A 26,939-nucleotide genomic window follows, 5' to 3' on the forward strand; every position below is an offset into this window, starting at 1 on the left:
AACTGGCTGTTGGCGCATAGGCATGTACTGTTTTTAAGCAGTATAGCTTGTTTAGCTTGATCACAACCCGCACGACTCTCTCGGTAGTGCTGAAAAATTTATCCCTGTTTCCTGCTATTTCTCTGTGGGTTAAAAATCCCACCACGTCTTCTTTCTTCTCTTGTGGTTCACTGTAGCACAGAATATACCCGCTAGAGATCTTCATGAAGCCTTTTCATGTTTTTGTAACTTCGCTTAGGTCTATCCTATGCCACCTAATGTCCGAGAGCTCTTCGAGTAATACATCTGAGATTCACTCGCTAGACAGAGTGCGTGCATTGAACGTTGCCAGGGGCACGTTGCAATGACGGCCTGTCTGGACCCAGAGCACCCTCTGCTGTATCGCTATTTTTACGCCGCCGTTGACAGGTTCTGTACAGCTGTTGGGGACAGAGTGCCGAGAAATGAGTTTCTTAGTCATGGGGAAGCGGCGGGCATCTAGTACACCGTGGAACCAGATACATCTCTGGTGAGCGAGTGCTGTTTGTGTCCCTAAGATCCTTCCGTGCATGGTTGAACATTTCTAGTGAAGTCATTTAGGTATGCGGCATGATGGTTACTTCCGAAGCAGGCGGCACTCCATTCCTGCATGGGTATAGCATAGAGCCAGAAGAAAGAGAAGAAGCAAGAGAAGGCTCCCGCAGACGACGTAGCTGGGTACACCTGCAGTGAAATCGAGGCAGCGTTTCTCGGTTTAGCGTCTTTTTCTTTTTACATACACGCTCTTCTGAAAGAATAAGCTGAGACGACAGCTTACGGATGAGCGATACCGTGATGTCTGACGGTTCGAAAAGCAAGCCAATGCTGCGTTTAGTCTGTAGCTACGATAAATAGCCAGTTTGAAGCTCAGCTGAAAAAATGGTCGCTGATGGTGTATTAGTGTCCTTCCAGGACGTTTGAACCATATTTTCGGCCGAAAAAACTGTTTATCGGAACAATGGTGGCGAGGGATCGCATTACAAACTCTGGAAAACTACTTCTATAATCGATGTAAATCAATTGGCATGAATGACATATTATCTCCGAAATGAAATTGAAACAAGGTTCCCACAATGATCCCTACTTGGCCCGTTATTATTTCTTGTGTACATAAATGGTATTGTTAATATACCAGGTTCTTCTGATATTATTATGTATGCAGATGACACGAATATATTTTCTCGTCAAACAGTTTAACATTTCTGAAACCTATTGTAAACGAATATCTCGTGCATCTTTCAAACTGGTTAAAACAAAACAAGCTGTGATTAAATGCCACAAAGACAACCTGTATAATTTTCCTCCCAATCAATAGACGTAGCCCTTAAACGAAGATATAAATCTCAAATACGAAGGTCATGTTATTGCACGGATAGGTGAACAAAAGTTACTTGGTAGTTGGTTCCAAGAACAGTTAAACTGGTCAGTACACGTATATCATTTAGTTACGGCTCTGGTACGAACAGCTGTGTGCCTTTATAAAATATCACACTTAATACCGCTTTGGTTTAAAAGAAACGTGTATTCTTCTCTACTATATTCAAAACTAACGTACGGAATCTTGGTGTGTAGAACAACCTCACAAAATAATAACAAGCTTGTTGTCCTGCAAAAAAAGGTATTACGGTGTTTCGAAAATTTTCAAGGGAAATTCCGAGACCTGCCAACTTCACCTTGGTTTTCAAAACACCCTATACTTAAATAAAATGATTGCGCTAAAAAGGGACACGGACGGAGTGGGGACAGACACACGCCACGTGTGTCTGTCCTCACTCCGTCCGTGTCCCTGTTTAGCGCAATCATTTTATTTAACAATCGAGTACCAACGTGCCCAGGACGCTACCCTTACTCTATACTTAAAACTGACCAGCTGCATAATATTAGACTTGTACAAATGGTACACAAAAACAAGTTATACGAAGGTCACGACGCAGAAACCCATTAGTACTGTGCAAGGCGACCAATAAGACATACACCTAAAACTAGGACTAATTACGGCAAACATTCGGCAAAAGTACCACATGTCTTGAAGATGCTAGCGGATAATTTAAAATTCAACACTAGTGCAACGTATTTAAGGTTGAAACCAAGTTGATGTTTATAGAAAAGAAAGTGACATATGACAATCAGTAGGCATGTCTCATTCTAAGCAATTTAAACTGTATAGTGTGTACGCGTGATTTTTTCTATGGACATAACGGACAATCAGTCAAGAAATATGTGGTGTTCTATTGTATCTGCTAGTAACAGGTATTGCAGACATAGGTTTAATCTATATCGTATAACGTGTGATTCTCATTATTAAAAATGTAGGATTTTTTTGGCATTTTTCTTAGTTTACTTGTTTTTTCTCTCTGTATATTTGATTGAAGCGTGTCCTCTGTTGTGAACTCCAGAGGGTCAGGAGCCCTCTTCAGGCACTCAATGCCTTTAGCTGCTGCCCCGTCAGCAGGCATTGTAATACCGCCTGCTGAAAAATAGTCTTCCTCTTCTTCTTCTTCTTCTTCTTCTTTTGGAAGGGCTGCGTGAAAGTTACGAAACCTTGTGCCCTAAGTCTGAAATTTTCGGGACCGCGACAGGGTTTTTTGGGGGAATTTTAAATAAAAGATGAGTGCCCATATTCGTCGCCCTTGTTCGGGGTGTTGAAGCAAATAGTTTTAATTATTCGTGCGCCCAGGGGATGGCGAGGTATTCAGTTCTTAAAGAAGTTGCACGCGTCTCCCCGGATCGGCCAGCTTTTTGAACGATCTTTTTACTCTATCTACGAAATAGTGTCTTTTTTTCATTTTTTAATCCCGTGGTTGGGCCGGTGTGGCTTGTGGCTACTACACATTGTATACATAGCGTATCGACGAGCGCTGTTACTATTTCGGCCTTTACTTGTTTCTAAGTACCTGTCCAAAGCAGCGGAAGTGTTTTTAACCTTTTGCACGTGTTTAAAGGTAACCCCAGGTGAATTACGTGCTTATTCTGCGATTTTGCACGGGGTGCTTTGCGGAAGAGAACTACGGGTTCTGTTTGTTTACATTTCGTATTTAGGGATGTAACTTTACGAAAAATGCGTCTAGCGAGCGTGTGTAACTTCTCAGTCTATCGGATCAGTCCCTCGATAACTCTGATACGGCGTTTACAAGGCCACCCTGCCGCGGAAGTTAGCTAGGTTTGTTTTATTTGCAGTGACACCAGGCCAGACTCAACCCGGCCACCCCCACGGCAAAAAAAGAAAGCGTTTACATCTGCAAAACTATTGGTGCTAGGATGTACACATTTGGTAGAAATATGCTCCAGAACTCTGTGAAAGAGGAATGCGAAAGGATTAGAACTTACATGGAGGATTTTCTGGCGAACATGTGAAAATGCACGCAGCTCGATTCAAGCGCGTCCGCCATGAATGGAAGGTTCTCGAAGCTACAGTAGTGTGTTTCAATCTCGGCATCTGGCTTAACATTACCCGAAAAGTGTCTAGAGAGCTGATTTAACTTCCCAAACTATGGAACAGCAACGCGATAACGTGTATACGGCCTTTAAGAGGTCACCTTGTCCCGGAAGTCAGATATGTTTGTTTTACTTGTGTGTGAGTCAATGTTCTGGGCCGTCTCCAGCAACGACATAACAAAAGGTTTATAACTCTAAAGCTAATCGTGCTAGGGGGTTCACATTTTGTGCAAAGGTGCTTCTATAACTTGATAAAAGAGGGCTACGGAGAGTTTAGAACTTACAAGATAGATTTCCTGACGAAAATGTGAAAATTTGCGCAGCTCGGTCCAAACGCGTCCGCCACAAATAGAAGGTTCTCGAAGCTACCATGCAGGCTAACTAATAAACAGCCAATATTTGGAGGTTCTCAAACACAGACGAGCGTAATATGCTTGACAGGCGTGCCTAGCAATACAATTTAGCTCTTGTATAATATTGAGATCGCTTTTTACATGATCGAAAACACCCCGGTACTTCTACTAAACGGACTTTTATTGATTGAGACACTGGCGGATGTGAGGGGGAGGGGGGTTTGGGCTGGCGATGAAGTTTGCCGCTGACGGCCGGAAACAGGTCTTGACTAAGGGTGTGTGCGCAACTTTCTTTGCTCACTGAAGGGGCCAAACAACCGTTTTTGTCGTCGTCGGATACAAAATCGATAAACAACCAGATTTCTACGATAGGAACTACTAAAAGTGGTAGGTGTATTTCTCGTGATGCCCGTACAAACAGAAAGGCGGATGGAAAAACGCATCATAGCCTGATCATCGAGGCACCCCGCTGTGATTGCTGCTAATGTGCTGCTCCGCTCAGATAGCGTGGCAGTCTAGAAGTGCTACATTCCACCCGACACGTCCACATACTAGTCAGCCGCGTAACCGCGACTCGCACGCAAGCCAAAGCAACCTAATGCGAAAGGTGCTGAGATTCGAAGACTTTAAAAAGGTCTTTTAAAATAAGTCTTTTAAAAGAAGGCTGACAATTTTGATGCACAACATTCTGTGGTGATAAAATAGGCCCACTTAGTGAAGACTTCGAGGACTTTTAAACGAAGGCTGACAATTTCTATGCACAACATTCTGTGTTGATAAAATAGGCCCAGTCAGTGCCTTTTATGGCTCCAAACCATGAGCATGCGTTCAATCAATTTTCGCCTTCCTTGAAATGCGATAAAGTGCCAAGCAACTCGTTTATTTGCAGACCTAAAAGCACTGTCCTTCATCATTTACACCCCTGTCGCCATGTCTAGAGAACTGAAGGAACTGAGACCATAAAAAGAGGTTTAATGTCTTGTGGGAGGGTCACAGCTTGCTAATTGCACTAACATTGCCCCACAGTCGCAATTTCAATCGTTTTATGGATCTTCTTCTGTGTTCTGAGAGCTTAGTTCCCGAATAGAACATTCTGCGGACGTTCACGATTTTGATAGTGCACGGTACGCGAATTGTTGGAATGCGTTGTTTGTGAATTTTCTGATCACTGTAACCTCACAGCATCGTAAAATACTCTAAAATATAATCAGGTAGTACCAAAATTACCGAAACTTAAGGCCTGGCAGTCCTTGCATGTGAGCCAACTAATGCAACTTATTTTCAGCCGCACTTGACTAAACTGTCATAAAAGACCTAAACCTTAACGGTCGTGCAAGCAACGCTTTGTATTTTACAATTTCAGGTGTGTGAAGTAAGCAGTTTACAGCATATTATACGTCTTAGGTATTTAAAAAAAAATATCCTGCACTATGGGAAGTACGCGGGGCACTCCACTTCGGGGTGCCACCCGCCGCGGTGGCTCAGTGGCTAAGGCGTTGCGCTGCTGAGCACGAGGTCGCGGGTTCGATTCACGGCCGCGGCGGTCGCTTTTCTGATGGAGGCGAAAAGCCAAAACGCCCGTGTGCACGAGATTTCGGCGCATGTTAAAGATCCCCAGGTGGTCAAAATTAATCCGGAGCCCTCCACTACGGCGCGCCTCATCGCCTGCGTTGCGTCGGCGCGTTAAACCTTACAATCAATCAATCAACTTCGGGGTGCCCATAACTTGTAGAGACCAAGCGCGGCGGCTTCTGGTATCCGTGGGGGTGGTAATCTACACGTAGTTCTTTATAAACTAATATTTGTGTCCTATATTGGAGTCAATTACACTATCGCTGCTGTTATTTTACGGCCGTTTAACAAATATTTCGACCAACAGCAGTGCTAAGTGTGTTACTCTTAACCAATAATTCCGGTGAAGTGATTAGAGGAAAGATAAGTAAATTAGTTTGCTTTAAAAATGAAGTCCTAATGTATGAGCGTTCTGGATGTGATTTGTTTATGATTGTGCCTGGTCTGTTTTTGCGTGCGAACGCGAACTGATCCGGAGTTTAATTCGCGCTTTGCTCTTTGAAGTTTTATCCAGGAAAGCAATAGCTACATAACCTCTCTTTTGAATTTTGTATACCCATACAAAGTTGTGCGCGCCTGTGCCTATAAGATGGATTATAAAACTACTAATGCAATATAACTGACTCTTCTTCGGGTGTCCTTAAAGGCCTAGCGGCCGTTCCTGACTGAATAAATAACCCAGATAGAATAAAAATATTATTATTAGCAACATGATATAATTATTATTACTACAGTTTTACTTGCGTGGCATAATATCATCATCATTACTGCAAAAAACTTTCCGCCGTTCTGCTAGAGCACTCTGACAAATCCGCCCTGGGTTGAGGCTGCATTAATATGCCCTACGCATTTCTTTCAGGCTACCCACGAACACCCCAGTGACGAGAGGTATTCACAAGTTCGGTTCTATCACCTTCTTATTGTATACGGCGTTCGACGACAGCAGCCCGAACATAACAAGCGTTCCCTGGGAGTGACCCACATAGCCTAGTTGAGTGCGGCCCGTCTTCTCGAGGACGTAGTCGATCATGAGTGGAACATCGTGCTCAATCATCTCTTGAAACCTGCAGAAATATAAGACAGAGTTGTGCGCTATTTGTAACTACACTTTAGAATTTAAAATTCGGCAGTGGTTTTCCAAGCTGCCGTCCTTTACTGAGCTTCCTCACTTACTTAAATTGGGCTACGGTTACATTTATTCCTCTTTTACAACGGAAACGCAAACAAGGAGTCAGTGGTCAGTTGTTGGCATAATATCATGTGTGTTGCCTCCGAAAAGTAGAGAATCAACACCAAAAGGAGCTGCAACACATGCAAAAGTGTGCACTGGATGATATTTGCATTTCAAAATAGTGGTTATGAGGAGATCAAAACTTGCCACTTGATTGTCATAAACAAATAAACACTGTTCATCTTGTCCTGTGTATCCGAGTATTCCATATTTATTTGATTTTCTGAAAGTGATTTGAAAAAAATAACAGATTTTCTGAAATGGTCATGGTCGATTGCACCGGAATCACAACTTGCACCGTGGCCTCGCACAACCATGCAACCACTTATGCGTTTAGCGTTAAAGTCTCTTACCCCACGCAGTTCTTGCAATATTTTATCAAAGCCATTCCGTGTGCCTGAAGTTTCACAAGACGAAAAGTGGCATTTGCCACATGTCCTCTGCTCGCCGTATGCTTTGCGATCTCTCTTGGAGCTCAGGAGGAAAGCCGGAAACAAATGCCTGCGTCCAGTGCCTTTTGATACCCACAGGACTGGGCAGTTTTTTTGCTTTTCGCGTTGCGGTAGAAACTGCCACCCTGTCAGCCGGCTTGTACATGCGGTCCCGCTATCACCATGTTGGCGTTTGTGTTAGTGTTGCGGAAGTACACCATCCGAAGTTCGCGTGCATTTTATGCGACAATTCATTCTTCACTGCGGCTACAACTGCAGGTAGTAACCAATTAAGAGACTCGGCCCGTAAGTATCCAAGCCGCGGGTTACAGTCGACACACCAGGCGACTCCAAGGTACGATGATGTGTTATCTGCCCAGGAAGGTTTCATGCGGTAACGCTTCGCCCAAGAGTGTATCTGCATAGTCCGGTCAAAAGTTTGTATTCGAGAGGGGACACTACGCTGATGTGAAGGTCGCATCGGTGGCATTTAATCTGTTCCCTGTGACGGCTTGTAAATTCAAGGTGCCATGTCGTGGCCTTGGCAGAGCATGAATCGGAGTAGAGAAAATTTCCCTATATCCCTGTTACTGATTCAATGTATTTTCTAGCGCACGTGGCATATTTATCCCATGTGGAAGGTTTGTTACATTGATTTGATAGTGTCTAAAGACGATTGATTGCTTTCAGAATTTATTTGAGGTGCCTGTTGAGTTATTGGTTGCTCGAGTCAGATGTCACGGTTAACGTCGAAGTGAATTTGTTTCGTAAACTAAGAAACTCATTTTTGAAGAGTTCCCAGTTTGCGTTTATGGTGCGGGTAAACTGCGAGTATTCGAATTGTTCAAAAAAGCGAAAACTTTATCATTGATGGCTTCATAGTTCCCTCTTTTAAAATCAGTTACTTTGTTCATAGGTAGTTTTGTTCCTAGTGGCAGAGATACGCAAATATGTAAAAGGGTGCGGCCATTTATGGCCAGCAATGATGTCACGCTTAAAACATCACCAGGGTGCGCCGTTAACAGCAAGACGAGTTTATTATAGCCTTTAATAGGACATTTTATGACGATGTAGGTTAAAATCAAAGAATAAATTGACTAATTGGTTTGCTTCGTTAGATGGAGATGTGCTCGGAACTAAGGGCTGTGGCCGAATATTATCCGAAAAATCGAAGCCGCCAAATAGGAAGATACGAGCGTCGGTAAGTTTTTTGTAATTCGAGTTCAGAGTCGGCTGAGTATATTTTTTCTGTATTTATCGCGATCCCCACAGCGCTAATGTTGGCATTACACGGGAAAAAAGGCTGTTCGCTGTTGGGCGGTCTTTAAAATATGCCGATAGTGGTTTAGACTGCGTGAGAATGCAGTTGTATCCTTATTAGTTAAAATGTGTCGTCGGGACATATAACTTAAGAAGCAATGATGTTTTTGATAGCAATGGGAACGACTCCTCCTCTGCGGCGATTTGGAGGACAGGGTGAAGTTCTGAATTAACGGATATACTTCGCAGCCGAGAATGTCAGCATATAGCCACGTTTCGCTGATGAGGACAATGCCAGCATTGGTTTCATCTGTAGGCGTGGTTTGTAACGCTGGGCATCAGTTAGTTTTTTTCCATGGCGTCATTCCATGATTCACCGTTTTCTGTGGCGTTAGAATGGGATTTTGTGCAGTCTAATATGGAGTCAGAGAGGGCGTCGTAATAGCAGCACTTTTTTGCCAACCTCCAACTTGTCAAACCGAAGTTTGTATACCCATTTGGCAGGGCAGGCCGAATAATCTTTAGAAGCGTACAACGCACATGAGGAGTGGTGGCGGCAGGATCCTCTCCTATTGTAAAATTTGTTTTTTATTTTGCGGCCGCAAGACAGAATTTCTTCTTTTGCCGGACATTTCCAGAATTTCAGGATTATTGGGGGCTTTTTACATTTTGTTGCTTCTTATTTTATTTACAACTCTAACTTGTTGTGAATGAAAGTTTGTTTTCTTCAAACGTGCAGCCCCATCTCTTATTATTTCTAATGTGAATGTTCCGGCAATGAAAGTGGCTGCAGCGTTGTTTAAGAAATATTGGGCAAAGCATATTGCTCCTAACTGTGCAAACGCTGCACGTCACGACGTAACGCATCTGCTGACTGAGACCTGTAAGTAGGCAAGACGATGACTATACGCTGGTTGTGCAGGACGGTGATAGGACACTCGGTGATAGAGCGCCCGAGATAATTTGTGTCAACATAATCAATGGAGAATAAACACAAGAAAAAAACAACAGAAATTTCTAAATCTGTTTTGTTTACTTCTGATCTAGCCATCAGAGTCCTGTTGCTCAGGCTCATGCAATACGCCGTAACATGATGTTGCAGTTCCGAGCATAAGTTAGTGTTACCAATGGCGATCACCGATTACGTACGTGAAATTCCAGAATGCAATGTCTCTGTCGGGGTTGAGGGTTACGTGCTTCCGCGATAGACTGCAGCCGCGAAGGTTGCCCAACCAGACGTCGTAGCCGGCATTAGCGAGTACGAATCCTGGAATACATGGGATTGGTCTCTGTGAGCGGGCAATCAGGAGCATGTTGTGCCAATTTGAACGGAGCTATCAATGCGATACCGCTGCGTATATGGCCAAGTTCGAGAAGAAGGGTGTAAAAACAGCCGACGTTTGCTATAAGTGGCTTTCGTCAAAAACGTGTAAAAACTTATTCAACATAGAAATTTGAGATAACAAAGCAATTAAATCACTGTTCCGCGACGTTGACTAGGTTCGGTTTCGAAAATTGGGGCGATCCTAGCGGCATAGTGCTGCAGCGTGGCCCTCCTTTCCCTTTCCTACAGAGTTTCTTACAATATAGACTAGAGAGGATTCTGGCGCTAGCGTTTATGCGCTTTACGTAAGCCGTCTGTGTCGTCATGGGCCGCCATTACATTATGATGCCACCATAATTACATCATCCGCTCGCCTTAGTTTCATCATTGGCTGGATTGAAACGTATTGGTGACCACAAATTTTAAAAAAGTGCCACGAAACACCAATAATAGTGTGCAAATATGAATTGTAAAATAAAAGAGGCTGTTTTAAGACTAATAAAAAAGGAAGTAAAGAGTATTTTTGCCGGAGCGGTTGTGCCTGTTATTATTCTGCTGTTTAATGTGGTAGTTACGAACAATGTCGATATTTGGGGAAATAACTCGTTAGAGACTCTTATTAATTTTACCATTATTTCTAATAATAACTCATTTGAAGAGTTTGGACTGTTTCTTGAGCGTGCCTATGACAACTTCGCCATCGTGGTGAACCGCTGCACCGACCGTCAGCTACAGTTTAAGAAGAAAAAAGAAAACGTGGCGTTAAACAGTCGTGGACGATCCAACAGATTTAATGGAAATCCCCCAGGTGGAGTACGTTTCTGCGAATGAAAGTTTGACACTCACCTAAATGCAGCCAACGGCTCCAAAGGAAACCTGTACATCTTTCTCCGAAACTGCGCAGTTGAAAAAAAATTCGTCCTGGTCCATAAAAATTCGTCCTGGTCATGATCCTGAACCTGAACGATTTTTTTTTCAACTGCGAAGCTTCTGAGAAAGCTGTATAGCTTTCCTTTGTAGCCGTTGGCCGCATTTAGGTGAGTGTCAAACTTTCCTTCGCACTCGTGGACGATGACAAGGTAGGACGGATACACTAAGGCGTTGCGCTGCCTAAGGCGTTGCGCTGCTGAGCACGAGGTCGCGGGTTCGATTCCCGGCCGCGGCGGCCGCTTTTCTGATGGAGGCGAAAAGCAAAAACGCCCGTGGGTACGAGATTTCGGCGCACGATAAAGATCCCCAGGTGGTCAAAATTAATCCGGAGCCCTCCACTACGGCGCGCCTCATCGCCTGCGTTGCGTCGGCGCGTCAACCCCACAATGAGATGAGAGAGAGAGGACGGATACAGGCACCCGTATCTGTAATATCTTGGTGTCATCCAAGCACGTGTTATTTCTTTTTTTTTTCGTCGGCTACAAATTTCGCGGTGGAATATTACCCGCTCAGTCATAAGCCCTTCGACTGCGGCATTACCAACGTCAGGTGCGTTCACGCACTGGCTGCTGTTTCACCGAACACGGCTACAACAGAACAGGGAGGACTTGGGCTTTCTCGTAGCTCGTAGACGTGTTAATGCGTAGTGAAGAAAGCTAATCCCCACAACCGCTTGAGAATCCAATTGTCATGCCAAGCCCAAGCCTCTTAGCGTTTCTTTCTTTCCACAGCGTCCATGCTTCTGCGCCTCCTGACACATGCGCAACAGCGCACCAGCGCCGATTTTTTTTTTTTTCGTTCTTTTGGCCTGCACGGCGAGCCAGTTCGTTGCGTATACGCGAGCGAGCTGGCGGTCGAAGGGTTGCGCGGGTGCCCTAAACGTCTCCGCGGGCTAAACGTTTCGCTGCATTATAAACTATATTGGAATGTATTCTAAACGTGGGGCCGCGGAGGAAGGAGCGTCACCAGCCTGTGCAGCTCTGTGGTGCAGCAACACAGGACGAAACAGTTCGTCCAAGTTTTTCGTCTTACCGAAAGATGACAGGTAATTAAATTAGCTTTGTACAATTACAGTGAATTCAAAAACAGCCGACCGATGGCACTCTTCTGTTTTCAAAATACTTTGCGCATGTAACGTGAAGTTAATGAGATATATGTCAGTTGTCTTGTAGTGGAAAATTATGTGCAAATGTATCGCAGCTATTACAGGTTGGCGGAGTTTTAATAAAAGTGAACGCGCCTTGGGCGTGCACTCTCTTGCTGGTAAGCTGAATTTGTGGCGGCGTTGTCGTTTTATGATAGTCTTTGGAACTGCTTAAACGTCGGTTCACGTTGCATATGAATGTATTTTTTTCTTTCTTTCGTGCAGCATATTTGAGGCTTGGTTAGGACATCACGTCCAGGACGGTTTGAGGCTTCATTGGACGTTTCCTCCGATGACTCTCCTCAACCACTCCGAAGTCATCGCGGCGCACACGCTCACGAAGAAGGCAAGCTCAACTCTACGCTCTTCTGGCCTTTCACTGCGTACCTGCTACCACGGCGATGGGTGGCGTGGAGGTGCTGCGCCCTAACCAATTTTTCCTGCGTCATCTTGCTCCAAATATATTTGCGGCTAAACTGCTACCCAGAGTTGCTTCAGTGCTCCAAAAAATCTGACAGACTACCGTGGTCTTCAGTGACAGTCGATTTGCACAGGGAGCAGTGAAAGGTCAACCCAATGGGCATGCGTTGCAGTGTTGTACACGTTCCACTAAAACAGGAACTAAAGCTCGTTACTCGTTACTCCCAAATTTTGAAACGAGTTCCCGTTACAATTTTTTTTTGTTGCGAAAGGAACGCATTCCAGTTTCACTTCGAACATTGGAACTTGTCGTTACATTACCGTTACATTACATTAAAAACACGAAGATTTGTACACAAACCATCACGTAATCTACCCTCTCCTTCTCACTCAAATGCCCAGGTACTCGTCAAAGTGAGAGTATAAAACAGGTTGAAACCGACCAACTAAAGCAACTCCGAATGCTAGCCGCCCACTTTCGGGTATTGTCCAGTTATTGTCCATATTGGTATTGTCCATACAGAGCGATACGAAATTACGGCCAACAGAGATGAAATTCTTGTCTTTTGTCAACACGACGCGTGTAATACAAAAGGACCTGGCACTCCCGTCGACCCATTCCCGCCAGATCGGCGACAGACCGCACCGTGACGATTTGTGCTTGAACTTAGTAACTTCAGGACAACACCCCGAGACACTGCGGTGCGCCCAGCTCTATTGATAGCCGGTGACGGTTCGAATGACCTCACAGAAAGAGCAACTCCCCCGACAACAACGCACCTGCGCCTCCCGCGCACTAACGCGGTGCCCCTGACAACGTATAGATACTGCGGTTTCACAAAGCCCCGCGAAGCGCCGCCCGGACTTCGAAAACCTTTCTACGGCAGGGAACAATTCTGTCGTAGCGTCACTAATTAAGGTACGCTTTTATTTATTTAGTGAAGCCTTTATTTAGTGACGCTATTCTATCGGCCATACGCACATTCTGGCCTCCCCAGACTAACGATAAAAGGTGAAAAGCATCCTCGCGGCTGCGCTAATCACCCTTTCGAACAGCGCGTGAGCTCAGCCGGCATGAAAGCAACCACAAGCTGCGGCCCGCTGTGTGATTACTCTTCTGCCTTTGACCTTCGAGGGAGCCCGTTCCGCTGAAGCGCAGGAAAATTGTCCAGCTTATAGGAAGAAAAACACAGTAGTGACTTGTGAAGTTATAGCTGTTTTTTATGTCAAAACTCGAGTACAAAGCCTAGCGGTGTAACTTTTGCAGAAGGAACGCCGTTCCTGCCGTTCTTTCAAAACCCTAACGAGTTACCGTTACAGTTTCACCGACCATCAGTGGAACGGTGGCGTTCCTCCGTTCCTCCAAAAAGGAACTAATTCCAGGAACGCCGTTTTTTCGAACGCTGTTTCGTACAACACTGATGCGTTGTCTGCAGCCGCAATTGCAATCGTGTGGCTGATTAAAAAAATATCATCACCGGCTTTGCTGTTCAATCTAATCTTTTCAATACTCTTTCTTTCTCTTTAAATTCCTCCTTCCCCACTTCCCATGTTTAGGGTAGCCAACCGGACTGTGACCTGGTTAACCTCCCTGCCTTTCATGCACTGTATTATCCTTCCTTCCTTCCTGGGCGCCTGCGGCTTGTCATCTTATCGCGAGTGGGTTTGCGGCTCCATGGTTTTCAAGCTAGAACCGTCGTGCCGCTTCGGACAGGATGAGATAAGAGGCGCTGCCCAGCACGACCTAGAGGTAAATTGGGACAACCTAGCCGATATCTGCAAGCAATGAGCTCGGTAGATGCGGCTGACAATACAGGAATGCTTTTTTTGGAGGTGTCTTCACTCCTGCCGCTCCCCCGTCCCGCCGCCGGGTAAGCAGACTGTTCATGCGCCATTAAAAAAATACGGGTGCGTTCGATTTTTGTGCTGCGAAAGTACGACGTAGTTGCGCATTATATTTGTACGTAGATAGAATCCAGTGGTGTGGGGTCAATACTGGGGGTATTGTGTTGTCACACTTTCTTCTCGCTGCACTTTGTTGGTGTGAACATGGTTTCTCGGAAGTTTATGCAGCTTAATGGTCGAATCAACGCTTTCTTTCAGAGTTAGCGTAAAATGGCCCAATTGCAGGCGTTGAAGGGTACCTGGGCATCTTTATTTTTATATAGGTTCCCGATTATTGTGTCTCTGAATCACAACGAACTCTGGAACACAACGAACATTGAGCGAAACTTTAAAGTTCTGTTCTTCTCCCGCCGAGATGTGCGCGAGCGAAAATCTGTGTAGTGACTAGAACTTTTGAAGTTAATATTACGTAATCAATTATTTTGTGCTTAAAGGGACCCTGCAACACTCTTCGTGCTGTACAAGTAAACGTGCGCGACGTTAAGAGTACACTGCCAGGAACACCCGAGCCAAATATTACACGTGCACCAACCAACCGCGCTTTCGTCAATTCTCCTAATTATGCACCACTGGCATGGCCTCTACCACGTCACTCGGGTCATGGCTGTCCTGGTTGTCCTATGGGCGGTCGCTGGTAAACTTCGCGGCTAATTTCTGGCATTTCCTGTTACGATCTGCCGTCGTCGGCGCAGTGTATCAACCTCTTCTATGTCTGAACCTGTCCGCATACTTTTGGTGTTTCTTTTGTTTTGAGTGCGCGTGAAGTTTGAGTGACGAACTAAATATTCCGCTATCAACGAGCCCACTCCACAACAAAAGTTTATTGCTTTAAAGACGCCCTACCAGCCTAAGCGCTTGCTTGCGAGTAGGATGCATGGCTGCTTTTTTGTGGCACCAGACCGAAAATACACCCCTCCCCCCTCTCCCCGACCCCCCCCCCCCCCCCCCCCGTTGCGGAGAAAAGGACAAAACTTCCCGGCCTGCGACATATCGAAGGCCTCCCAACAGAACGCCGCGAGCCGCCCCCCTCTCAGGGAGAGAACGCGCAGCTTTCGTGGCGTTGTCCGTGATTGAGTTGAGAGGGAAGAATTATGCACGATATTTCATCATCCGTAGTTTCGGTGATGGTGGACGGATTTTCATAATTCTTAAGGGAGGATATTGCTGGGACAATAGACTTTACCCCAAAGTATATTCGGAGTAGTCGATGGTAAGTGTTGCAGGGTCCCTTTAGGTATGTCTGTAGCACGTTTATTCCTATTGTGCAATATTGTATGCCCAAATTTGCATATGTCATATTTTTTCTTAGAGTTGAATAGTGTTTACATAAAATGTATATGCAATATATGAGTGTAGTACATGTGTTTTTATGTCTTCGAGTCAAAGATGTTCTCATTTGAATTTAGAATATATGATAAGGAAAAATAATGTTTGTATAACCCTCCAAATAATACCGCGACAAAGAACAATTCGACGCCAGAAAACACACTATATTACCTGCAGGTTTTCTACGTTCAATTATTGAACACGTTACTGCACACACATACCAAACGACGGGCGGCGGCCATTCCGAGGCATGGGCCGGCGCTCGCCGAACGTTCGCGCCTGTTGCCATTCCCCATGGAGGAAAGAAAATGTTCCATTCCCGAACGGCGGCAGGCGCGAAAGTTGTGCCAGCGTCGGTTGCTGCAAACGGCGCGCGGACGTCTGGCCCAGCCGCCACGGTAAAATGACGTCAGCAGCGCCCGCGACGTCACCAACCTCCTTTCTGCCCTTACCACCCGTTGCCATGACGATTAAGGCCACGTTTTTTAGATGCAACGTGCCACCAGGAGAGGATTTGGCGCCCCTGGCGTGAATTACGCGGGACAACGCTGGATGCTACACAGGCCGCCCCGCGGTTAAATTCTAACACGAGACACAAATTCCGTTGTGTATAAATTTTATTTCTCTACGCTGTACGTGACTTGATCCTTGACCTGCTCTTGATTAGTTTATGTCACGCTTTCCTTTCTAATGAAAGCACGTAGTTGCCCGGATAATTGCGGTATGATCTAGGTAAAGGCAGTTGTTGGCAAAACTCGAGCTGACCTCTTGTTTTATTTGAGCGCGACAGCACTATTAGCTCCCCTTTTTCGTTTTCGCAAGAAACAGTGGAAGCCTGTTTTGTGAAGCATCACGCAAAAAAACCTCTTTCGTGAAGCCACCCGTTTTTATTTTATTTTTTGCACTTGGCAGCTTGCCTGTGCAAATGTTGATTCCTGGCCAAGGAAGGGGCTACTGGCGTATGGTAAGACCTGACGTTGTGCCTCCGATAACGGTAAGTCTCAACGACGTAGCGTATCTCGAGGTACCGTTAGTACGACGTTATTTGGCACGTCGGGAACTCTATCTCTCAATTAGAGCGGCAAATATGCAATGCATAACGACGGAATAATACCCAAAAAGAAACATAGACGTGTTTTTCTTTTAAATGCAGAGCATTTCCTTAACTCACGATGTCACAAGGCGTTGGCGTGCCTCGTTATCCGCAACAGCCATTCCAGGCGCGCCCTCTCCCCCACTCCTCGCCTGCTCTCCGCTGCTCCTCGCGTGTTCTCTGCGTGCTCGGATCGCGTTCAGCAATAGGTGGGGCGCGCATGCGTCGTAGTTTGGCGCGGGAGCAACAACAGTTGTGGCGTGATCGTGACGTATTCGGGACGTGGTCGTGGCGTGGTCGTGCCGTGATGGGGCGGTTCTCGGCGTTCGCTCTCGCTGTCAATTTCTTTCGAACCAGATAAAATGCCGCAAAAGCGGCGCGAAGAACGCCTTTACAAGCGCGCGCACTCCGTGCCAGAGAAAAGGAAAAATAGAAGACCACTTGCACGCACTAAGTGTCCAGCCTGGAAGCGCTACGCTTTAAAAACAACCAACAGCAACAACTGCAACAACATTAACGTAACCCAACCTACTTAACGTCGTGCGCCCCCCGAAAATGCTCTGCATTTGACCGTGCCCGTCGCGAGGAGGATGTTTTTTTTTCGGTCATCGTGCCTTCGTGTGTGTCTCGTCTCGTCTCATGAATCACCCTGCCCATATCGGCACTTTACGTGATAGATAGCAGTGTCCTGGTTGCAAAATCAGTTAATTTCGGTTCATATGTGTGCAGTGCCAGGACGACATGGACATCCTTGCCAGAAAAACTGGTTATCGAGTACACATTTTCTCCAGGTTCTGTTCATACTGTTGGTGTTTCTATGCGTGCTAAGTTTCTCAAATGCCGGCTGATAAGGGTCGATGGTGGTGATGATTAGTGGCTCTCCCTTTAAATCGGGGCGTCGATTGTCAGCTACCGACTCGCCTGTTTCATAACGCGCAGTGGCCCTACTCCCAGCTAACCTAATATATTAGCTGAATAGAATATAATAGAATAGAATTAGAATAGAATAGAATAGAATACAATAGAATTAACCGAATAGAATAGAAAAGGGTGCCATATAGCGTCAGATTGCAAAGGGAAACAACAAAGTCCCACAGGGCCGTTACAGAGCGCCCAAATACGCATAGAGGAGTCAAAAACGTCGGAAGGAACTAAGAAGAGTAACGTTGAAATTTTGGCGTTGCCAGAATTTTTATTAGCGTGCAAACCTTATGTGGCTAATGAGCGGGAAAATCTGGCGTTATCTCGAACGAATTTTTTAACAGTCCATGTGCTGCCCGTAATAACGCAATTAAACATACAAAACACGAGCGCCCTCATCGCTGCATAACGCGCGTACGAGACGCTATCTAGCGAAAGTATGAATACACAAGGATTACAAGGGAAGAATTGGCGTTAAGATATTGGTTTAGCGTGCCCTTTTTAAGGTTAAAAGTGTGATTTTGACAGCGCAGTTTCACGTGACCATGGTTGCGAAAATTACAGGTATGATATGTGTGTTTGCGTGCATTAGTTTCGGCTCAAGTCAGAGAATTGAGAGTGGTTAGGCCTGCCTTTGTCGTGTGGGTGCTTGGATGCTTGAGCCTGAATCAGCGAAACTTTTAATACAAAGTTTGTAAAGTCCTTCTATCCGAGCTATTGTGAACATAAACTTGTTCTTGTGCCATTCATTTCATCGTTACATCGTGGTTAATTTGCTACAAGTAAATGTCGGCCCCCGGTTGCAATGCGGATATAATCTGCTGCCCATGATGTTTACTAATGAAACTGTAGATTTATACCAAAATAAAGGAATATCAGTGAGTTCGTTTTGTCACAACCAAGATAATATTGTTGGTTCTAATAAAGATTCAAGTACTCGCAAGCCCTCCCAATCATATAGTGAGGGCGAAATTATTGATGTGGAATTCTGTAACAGTTTAGCCGGTATTCTGTGCAGTACCATAGTTGAGAGCTGCTGTCGTTGTAGATGGTTCAGATTCTATCTCCGTATAGATGCCCTCGGTGAAATTTGTAGAACAAATGTCCCGTGGAAGGCACCGTATTCAGGTAGTGCGCATTCGTACTCTTCTTCTGATTACCATTTTTTCATCAGAAAATTTTCATCCTTTCCTGGTTACTACATTGAATACGAGGCTTGGTCACGGGTCATCGTTGGCTCTTCAAGGGTGCTATTAGCCGTAATGTGATTTCGTGCTCACCGAGTTGTACATGTGAATCTCTAACCTATGTTCGTACGAACAATGCCACAGCCTATTCGCTAGGCTTTTGTTTAGTCATATAAAATCCTAGGGCTGTGGTGGTCGAGAGGTTCCGTGTTGGTCTTGCGTTGCGGTGGACCATGGTTACAATTGTACTCAGCGCTAAATTGAACAATTTTTGTTTCTCAGCTCGATTTGTTACGTCGTTTATAATAAAATGGGTATTTATATGCGTTAGCTCATTTGTATTGGCATGTGTCATTATTCGTAGTAGAGCGACGGCTTTAAACATTGTTTCAGTGTAACAAACTCTATACAAGTTCTCATGAACTCACTGCAGCTCAGGCTACATGTCCACAAAAACAGGTCACGATATCCAGCCATTCTGTACCGAGGCTCTGGCTGTCATAGTTGGAGACCCACGTTATCGCTGAACCGCAGAGTCCGTGCACCAGGAGCACCGCGGGTCTGCTCCGCTTGTAGCGATCAGCTGGTTCTCCCTTTCCTCGTGATATCCTCTGCAGGCCGAGAACGTACCCGTCACGAGTGACTGCTTTGTGGCTTTCCACCGGGTATCCTCTGCCCACGATGAGCTCCTCCTAGGGGAGAGGGCGGGATAATTTACTTTGGTTGAAACCAATTTTTTTTTGATAACTCGATGGCATGGTTTTAGCGCTAACATAGACAACCACATGAAAAGAGAGAGGACACGCGTTGTAAAAATAATTATTCATTGAAGTACAATGACATTTATAGAATAAAAAATTACACCATCTTCCCGTGGGGAACCCTGATGAGGATTCGAAGAATCGTGGCGGTTCTGTGTGGTTCCATTGTGTTGCCGTTATGTTGAGTGATGTGGTTTTTACTAGCGCCAGAGGGAATTCCGCGTCCGGGTCCACACCGGTGGCAAAGACACGCAACTGTTGTTGTGTTACGGCGAGTAGGCGGTGGTTCTCGAGGCGCCGAAACTCGTCCATCATGTTCTTGTCGATGTTGTCTCTGAGGTAGAATCGGTAGTCTTCGTCAGCTTTGGTGAGGTAAAGGTTGTTGACATTGGTGCACCGGCTGAGAGCAATGTACACGCCCTCCTCTTCGCAGATTTGTCTTCTCGTTCTTCTTCTTCTTGGGCGGTTCCCCTACGGGAAGATGACGACGGTGGTTGAACGCGAACCTATCTCGTGATGGATTCTTTGGTTGGCCAATCCCTAGGCGCATCCTGCCACAATCAGCATGAGAGGCGCTGCGGACTGGGCTGATTGAGCTGCAAGGCGCGTGGCGCTTCCCGCCACAGCTTTCCCACGGGAAATTCAGCATCCCCCTCTAAAGTTTTCAGTTCGTCGTGTCCGTTGACGTTCAGCTTCGCGTGCCTTCGTTGCATCAGTAGCTTCTTGGCGTAGTTTGAATGAGTCAAGCACATAAGGCGCGTTCGTAGCACTTGCTCCTGTCCCGCATGTGTAGCGTAGTGGGAAGAGCACAATAAAGAAAAAAAAGCGTAGTGGGGAGAGCACCGCGTACCTCCCGTTGCGGCCAGAGAGTCGTGGCATCGAAACTGGGCGCCGCTAACTGTTTGTTTTTTTATAGTGTAGTATCGCGGAGCTGTGGTTGTAAGGAGGAGAGTTGCGCATGCGCAGTGAGCGTGTGGACGGCGCCGCCATCAACTACGCAGGACCAGGCGAGCCTAAGAAATGCTCCGCATTTAAACTCTCCAGACGAGGCGTGCGCATGACTTCACAGAGCCACTTATTACGTTAATGATCGGCGAATAGAAGAGCATTCCACACTCGTAAAGCAACGTGGACATGTCGCTGACACAATCAGATCCTTTTTTCTTAATGCGGTAGGCCTATTATGGTCACGTGCTGTTTTTGTGCTGCTTCTACGTATATATTTCTGGTTGGTTGAAAAAACAGGCTCACCCGTGCACGTTTGGAAGTTAATGCTGAAAGTTGGGCTAGTTGGTGTTGACTTAGAACTAGGGTTGTGCGAATATTTGAAAATTTCGAATATTACTCGAATATTAGTTATGTTATATTCGTATTCGCGTCGAAAACTAGGTATTCGAAACTTTCCCAATATATGACAGGGTTCGAATAGCGGGCTATTATAGAATATTTGGATTGATTAGTTTAGGGTGAGGGGAGGGGCGGGGCTTTCAACTTCGGAATAATTACCGAAACATCGTTTCTTCTGAAAGCCACATTTTTGGCTTCTACGTTTGCTATCCTGTGCGTTTGCAGAGTTTTTCCGCCGAAAACCGTCGCAAAGTGGCATAAGAAATACTTTTGCTAGCCGCGGTCACAAAATGTCAGCGCAAAAATAGAAAAAAAAAACTGCATTTTCTGAGCGCTGTATCCCCGCAACGGTGCTGCCGGGAATGGTTATTTTGGTACCATTGGATCGGCACAGTGCATGATCCCCTTTCCGATGCTGGCCGTCTCTTTTAACTTCGTTCATTCGCAAACGTAAGAACGACAGTAAAAAAAAAAAAAAAGACGCACACACGAAGCCAAAAATAGATGCTGAAACGCGGTTGGCCTTCCGGTCGGCGCGCGTTGAAACGGTCCTCCTGATTGGGCGTCTCTGCGGCAATGCAAGGTGGCGGCCCCCTGAACTATTTATTGCGCGTTTTTGAGTTCATTTGAGCTGCTTCGCTCAGCCAAGTTTCTGTTCACTCATTTTATCTGCGGTGGTATTCAACACGGGTGTTATTGCGATGGGAATGTCTGACATCACGAGCCAGATTTTGGGAAGTTGCCTGGCTCGAAAGGCGGAGGTGATCGAACGCTTCGTGGTGTGCGTGGGTTTACCGCGGAGTGTGAAACGCGGTGTCCGCTCTTGTGATATCGGTTCGCGAAGTGAACTTTTCGTCTGATTTGCGATGCTTCCACGATTAGTTCTTGCTAAGCTTGGCAGTAGGCTCGCTATACTTGGGAAAGGAACGCCCGTTGCGTCGAAAGCTGCGGCGCGCACGGCGTAGCCGCTGTGCATTTGAACATCGGCTGACTGCGCAACAGGGTACGATTGAACGCCGGTAGTTGTAATTAATGCTGTGAGGAGGAGGAGGAGGAGTAAACATTTATTGAGCAAAAGTGCGGGAGTGAGGGGTGGTGGACAGCTTCCTACGTCCAGGAGGCCGCGAGCCTTTGCTGATTCCAGGGCCCGTTGCACAAGCGCTTTTTGGCGCTCCGGTGCCGAGCTGGTCAGCGCAGACTCCCACTGCTCAGGGGAAGGGGAGGGGACGGGGTCAGGGTGGCGTGGGCAGGAGTAGACGAGGTGATAGGTTGTGAGAGGAGTGTCGCAATGCGGGCAGTTGTAGGGGTATGTGGATGGAGATATGTGTGCGAGGATGGTGTGATTGTAAAAGGTGTCAGTTTGTAGTCGGCGGTAGATATATGCCTCGTAGTTAGATAACGTGTGGTGGGGGGGAGGATATGTTCTTCTCGTGTGGGTGTAATGTGACAAGAGTGAGCTGTAGCTGTTGTCGAGGGGTGCCAAGTGGGTAGCTCCACTCTCCGTGCCCCTCAGGGTAGCTTGCATTGAGGATGGGAATGCCCGGGAGTGGAGTTCTCGGGCGGAAGCGTGTGCCGCTTCGTTCCCAGCAAGACCCGAGTGACCAGGAGTCCAGACAATGGATACTTCTATGTCTTCAGGCAATCGCTGTAGGATCGGGATGGCCTGGGGTGGTGCCAGCCCAGCTTGGTACATTCGGCAGGCTTCCTGACAGTCCGAGATGATGGTAAGATAGGGTTGATTGTGGTGAGTGGTGGTTGCATGGGCTATAGCTAGAGCTTCTGCCGATCTTGTGGATAAATCAAAGTACGTTGCTGCAGTGGCAATTTCTCCTTTGGAATTGACCGTGACCAGGGTGGTGCCGGGTATCTTGGGATTCTGAGCGATATCCGTGTATCGGGTATGACAGTCGTCTGCGCTATTTCTTCGTAAGCTGGCGGACCCTTGCCTCACGGCAGCCTCGATTAAAGGCTGGGTGCATATGCTTGGGAATGGGAGCAACCTTGAGTTTCTTGCGTATGTGTAGCGGGATTCGTTGAGGTAAGTCGTTGGTGGTTGGGCTTGGTCTTCCGATGTCATGAAGCACCTTCCTCCCTGTAGGAGTAAGTGTTAGGCGATGAAGTTGTGAATTTCGCTGGGCTTCAATTAGCTCTTGAAGAGTGTTGTGTAGCCCCAACCGGAGTAGTTTTTCCTTGGAGGTGTAAGTGGGGAGGCCTAAGGCCGTTTTGTATGTTTTCCGTATGAGGACGTCCAGCTTGCTGATCTCTTGAGGTTTGAGTTCAATAAAGGGAGTCGCATATGTTATCCGGCTAAGTAGAAGGGCTTGTACCAATCGGCATGTGTCAGTTTCGGTGAGACCATGCTTTTGGCCTCTTATTCGGCGTATGAGGTGAGTAAGTTGGGTCACGGTTCTGTGAAGTTGCGGTAACAGGGCTGAACCCGAACCATCATGGTGGAAAGGCACGCCAAGAATTCTAAGTGTTCGCACTTTGGGAACGGGCTGCCCGAAAATTGTGACGTCTGGGTCCGGAGTGCGAGGGGGTGGGCGCCCTCGCGTTCTTGCCCTGAGGATGAGGAGTGCTGATTTAGAAGGCTCACATGTCAGTCCCCTTGGTTGAAGGTATGAAATAGTTTCATCCACTGCCTGTTGGAGGGCGTCCTGCTGCTCCCCGCTGGAACCTTCGACTGTCCAGAGGGTTAAATCGTCGGCATAGAATGCATGCTTGAGATTTGCTATTGCATTAAGTTTTTCGGGAAGTGCCAGTACCGCAATATTAAAAAGTAGAGGGGAAATTACAGAGCCCTGGGGCGTGCCTTTGGCAGGCGTATTAAATGTAGGTGACACAAGCTGCCCAAGTTTGATGGTGGCTGTACGGTTGCCAAGGAAGGCTTTCACATAGTTGAAAGCCTTGGATCCGCAGTGAGTCTGGTTAAGATTTTCGAGGATAGCTTGATGGGTGACGTTATCGAATGCACCCTTGACGTCGAGTGCCAGTATTGCTTTTGGGGTGGTGCGGCTAAGATGATCAATGACCTGTTCCTTCAGTTGCAGGAGTACATCTTGAGCGGAGAGTTTCTGCCGAAATCCGAACATTGTTAGAGGATATAAGTTTTGTTCTTCAAGAAAGTTGACCAATCGTTGATGCACGAGGTGCTCGAAAAGCTTGCCTACGCATGAGGTCAGAGATATTGGCCGTAGTGACGTAGGCGAGATGGGTTTGTTCGGTTTCGGTATAAGCGTTGTAGAAAAAGAGGTAGAGGAATAAAGAGAAGAAGAAGAAACTGCTCGGAACGGTGGCCTCCTGCCTCTCTGCTTCTCTTCGCCCGCCCCTTTCTTAACATTTGGTGCCGAAAACCCCGTGCGGCAACGATTGACTTCAACGCACGACCTCAAGGGCCCGTCTTTCATCTGCTCCGCCCCTTCGCGCTGCGAGTGGGGGAGGAATCGTTTAACGAGGTGGTCCTGGAACGTCACGGCTGGGGGGACGATTAGGTGCAGCCTACCGCGTAATGGAGCGACTGAAGAGCAAGATTTCTCCGCGAAGAACCAAGAATACGAGGCTTATAAAGGAAGCTCGCTCGTTGCTCGACGCTGGATGTCAAGACATCACCAAGCTCACGGGCTTGCAAGATCGACTCATGGCCAACCACGCCGAGCTCTTGAAGATCAGCGAGGAGCTCGAGGCCTTCCTTACGGCGGAAGAACAAGACATCGAGTATCAAGCGGCCGAGGAATACAATGATAGGACCCTCGACACGTTGGCGGAAATTCGATGCAAGATCGACTTTCTTGAACGAGCCGCTCAGAACGCCCCACGTTCGCCGGCTGTTAACGAAATGGTCCCGTTCAGACAGGAAAGTGCGGCCACGACCTCGGGACCTCGGCTTCCGCCGCTGGACGTACCGGTCTTTCGAGGTGAGCTTCAGCTTTGGACGGGTTTCTGGGAGCAGTTCGAGCAAACCATCCACAACAACAACGCTCTGACGCCCACGTCGAAGTTTTATTATCTGCGCTGTTACGTGATGGGGGAGGCGGCTGCAGCAATCGCAGGCTTACCGACCACAGACGCCTGTTATGCGGATGCTACAGAAATCCTCAATCAGCGATACGGGAACAAGCGAAGGATTCAGCAGCATCATCTTTCCGCACTGAGGAATCTGTCGCCTGTAAAATCGTCTGCGGACATACGGGGGCTCAGGCAGCTCTACGATGCGGTGCAGCTGCATAGCCGCTGCTTGAACCCTCTGAAGGTGCCCACCTGCAGCTTCTCTGCCATGCTCGTAGATATCTTGCAGCACGCGCTCCCGCACGATATTGTGCTGAATTTTACTAAAGAGAAGCGGCATCGAGAGCTGACCTCCTCCCCAGGGTACGGCCCTCCTCCAGCCAATTCATCGGGAGAGCTGAACCCTTCCCCAGCAGACGAGGCACTCCCAGCCCGCTCATTGGCAGTGACAGCTGAAGCGGACGATGAATTGAAAGAGCTGCTCACGTTTGTGAGGATGGAGCTAGAGAGCCGCGAGCAGTGCTGCGAGTTGCCCCAGCGACAAGTTGCTGGCAACCGACCAGAGAAGCAGCGAAGTTGCCCCTTCACGGCGTCGGCATTACACGTCACTGCCCGCAAAGACCGAAAGGAGGAGTGCTTCTTTTGCCATTCCCAGAAGCGCAGCACGCGTTCATGCACCGCCGACCTCTCGCTGGCTACTAAGAAAGAGCATCTCGCAAGGGACAGAAGATGTTTTAGGTGCACGACCAAGGGTCACCAAGCGAGAAACTGCAGGGCCAGATTGAGTTGCGCGTCGTGCCACGGGAGGCATGCAACCACCATGTGTGACCCTTCGTTCAAAGGCAATAATGCAACCGAGGGTGCACCGGGAACAACGGTCTGCGTATCGGCCCCGGTTCAAGCGTCTGGAGAGAGCAGCAACGAACAGTCGAACGATCGTTCTAAAGACAATGGGGTGTACCTTCAGACGTTCCGAGCATGGTTGAGCCACGACGGGAGGAGCCGACTCGTTCGAGGTATACTCGACGGCGGAAGCCAGAGGTCGTTCATCACCGAAGACCTCGCAACCAAGCTGCGTTTGAAGGTTGTGAACGAGACGACGGTCGCATTCAACACGTTCGGCAATGCTTCTACTCCGTGTGCGCAGAAGCGAAAAGTCGTTCAAGTTCCCCTTCGGAGTCAACACGCTACAGATGTCCACTCCATCGAAGCGATAGTGGTACCTGTCATCTGCCAAGATGTATCAGCACCATCAGCTGATATCTCTTTCGCAGAAGATCTGCGAAGGCAGGGCAAGGTCTTTGCTGACCAGCAGATGTTCATAGGAGTAGATTCAGAGCCCGGCCTCGGTCTGCTCATTGGATCCGACTACCTTTGGCGTTTGCTAACGGGAGAAGTTATTCGGAGCCCGGATATCGAAGGCGTGGCGGCGATAAACACTATTTTTGGGTGGACGCTTCAAGGTCCGTCTCGGCAGAAGGCATTCCTAGATGGGGGAACTCACCTCATGGTCTGCGTTCTGAGGGTGAGCAGCGTCACGGAGGACGAATCCGCGTCAGAGCTCTTGCAGGCTTTCTGGCAACTGGAATCAATGGGCATAGCGGACTCGAGCGAACAATCTACTGATTGCCTGGTACAGTTTAAACAAACAATTCAGAAGAACAAGGGAAGGTACACTGTTGCACTCCCCTGGAAAGAAGGCTGGAAGAATTCCTTGACGGACAATCGTGACATCGCACTGAACCGGCTGCAGAGATTAGTAAAGCGACTTTCTCACCAAGAAGGGCTGCTTCAGAGGTACGACACAGTGATCAGGCAGTACGTGTTGCTCAACCATGCTGAAGTCGTACCCAAAGTAGTTCCTGACGATCGGGTGGTTTACTACATGCCGCATCGCGAGGTCGTGCGCGAGGAGTCACTGACAACCAAGCTGCGAGTTGTTTTTGACGCGTCCTCGCATTCACAAGGTGTACCATCCCTCAATGACTGTCTCGACAAAGGAACGAACCTCAACCCAGAGTTACTTCAGGTTCTGCTGCGGTTCAGGTGGTATCCCATAGCTATAAACTCGGACATAGAAAAGGCATTCCTTCAAATCGAAGTGCAAGAAACGGATCGGGACGCTTTCAGATTTCTCTGGTTTGAGAACATTCCCACCAGTTCCTCGGAAAAGATGGTCGAATAGAGAATGACGAGAGTGCCATTCGGCTCAACCTCAAGTCCCTTTCTGCTCATGGCCACTATCCACCATCATCTGGATACGGCGAGCGAGGACG

The 26,939-nt window shown here is 47.2% G+C and overlaps 1 protein-coding gene across 1 annotated transcript in view; it reads right to left on the reverse strand.

Moving 5' to 3' along the window:
* Positions 1-2,431: 2,431 nt before the first annotated feature.
* LOC144153499 (gastric triacylglycerol lipase-like) overlaps positions 2,432-26,939 on the reverse strand; it is a 38,444-nt gene continuing 13,936 nt past the window's right edge. The window contains exons 2-5 of the mRNA XM_077685135.1: positions 19,035-19,242; positions 9,450-9,567; positions 6,292-6,442; positions 2,432-2,539 (exon numbers count right to left, since the gene is read on the reverse strand). Coding sequence (XP_077541261.1) covers positions 2,432-2,539; positions 6,292-6,442; positions 9,450-9,567; positions 19,035-19,242 — 585 coding nt within the window. The remainder of the gene's footprint in view (positions 2,540-6,291; positions 6,443-9,449; positions 9,568-19,034; positions 19,243-26,939) is intronic.

This window comes from Haemaphysalis longicornis, unplaced genomic scaffold, assembly GCF_048455015.1.
Source record: "Haemaphysalis longicornis isolate Haplotype H1 unplaced genomic scaffold, Haemaphysalis longicornis Haplotype H1 scaffold_9, whole genome shotgun sequence".
NCBI classification, from domain to species: Eukaryota; Metazoa; Arthropoda; class Arachnida; order Ixodida; family Ixodidae; genus Haemaphysalis; species Haemaphysalis longicornis.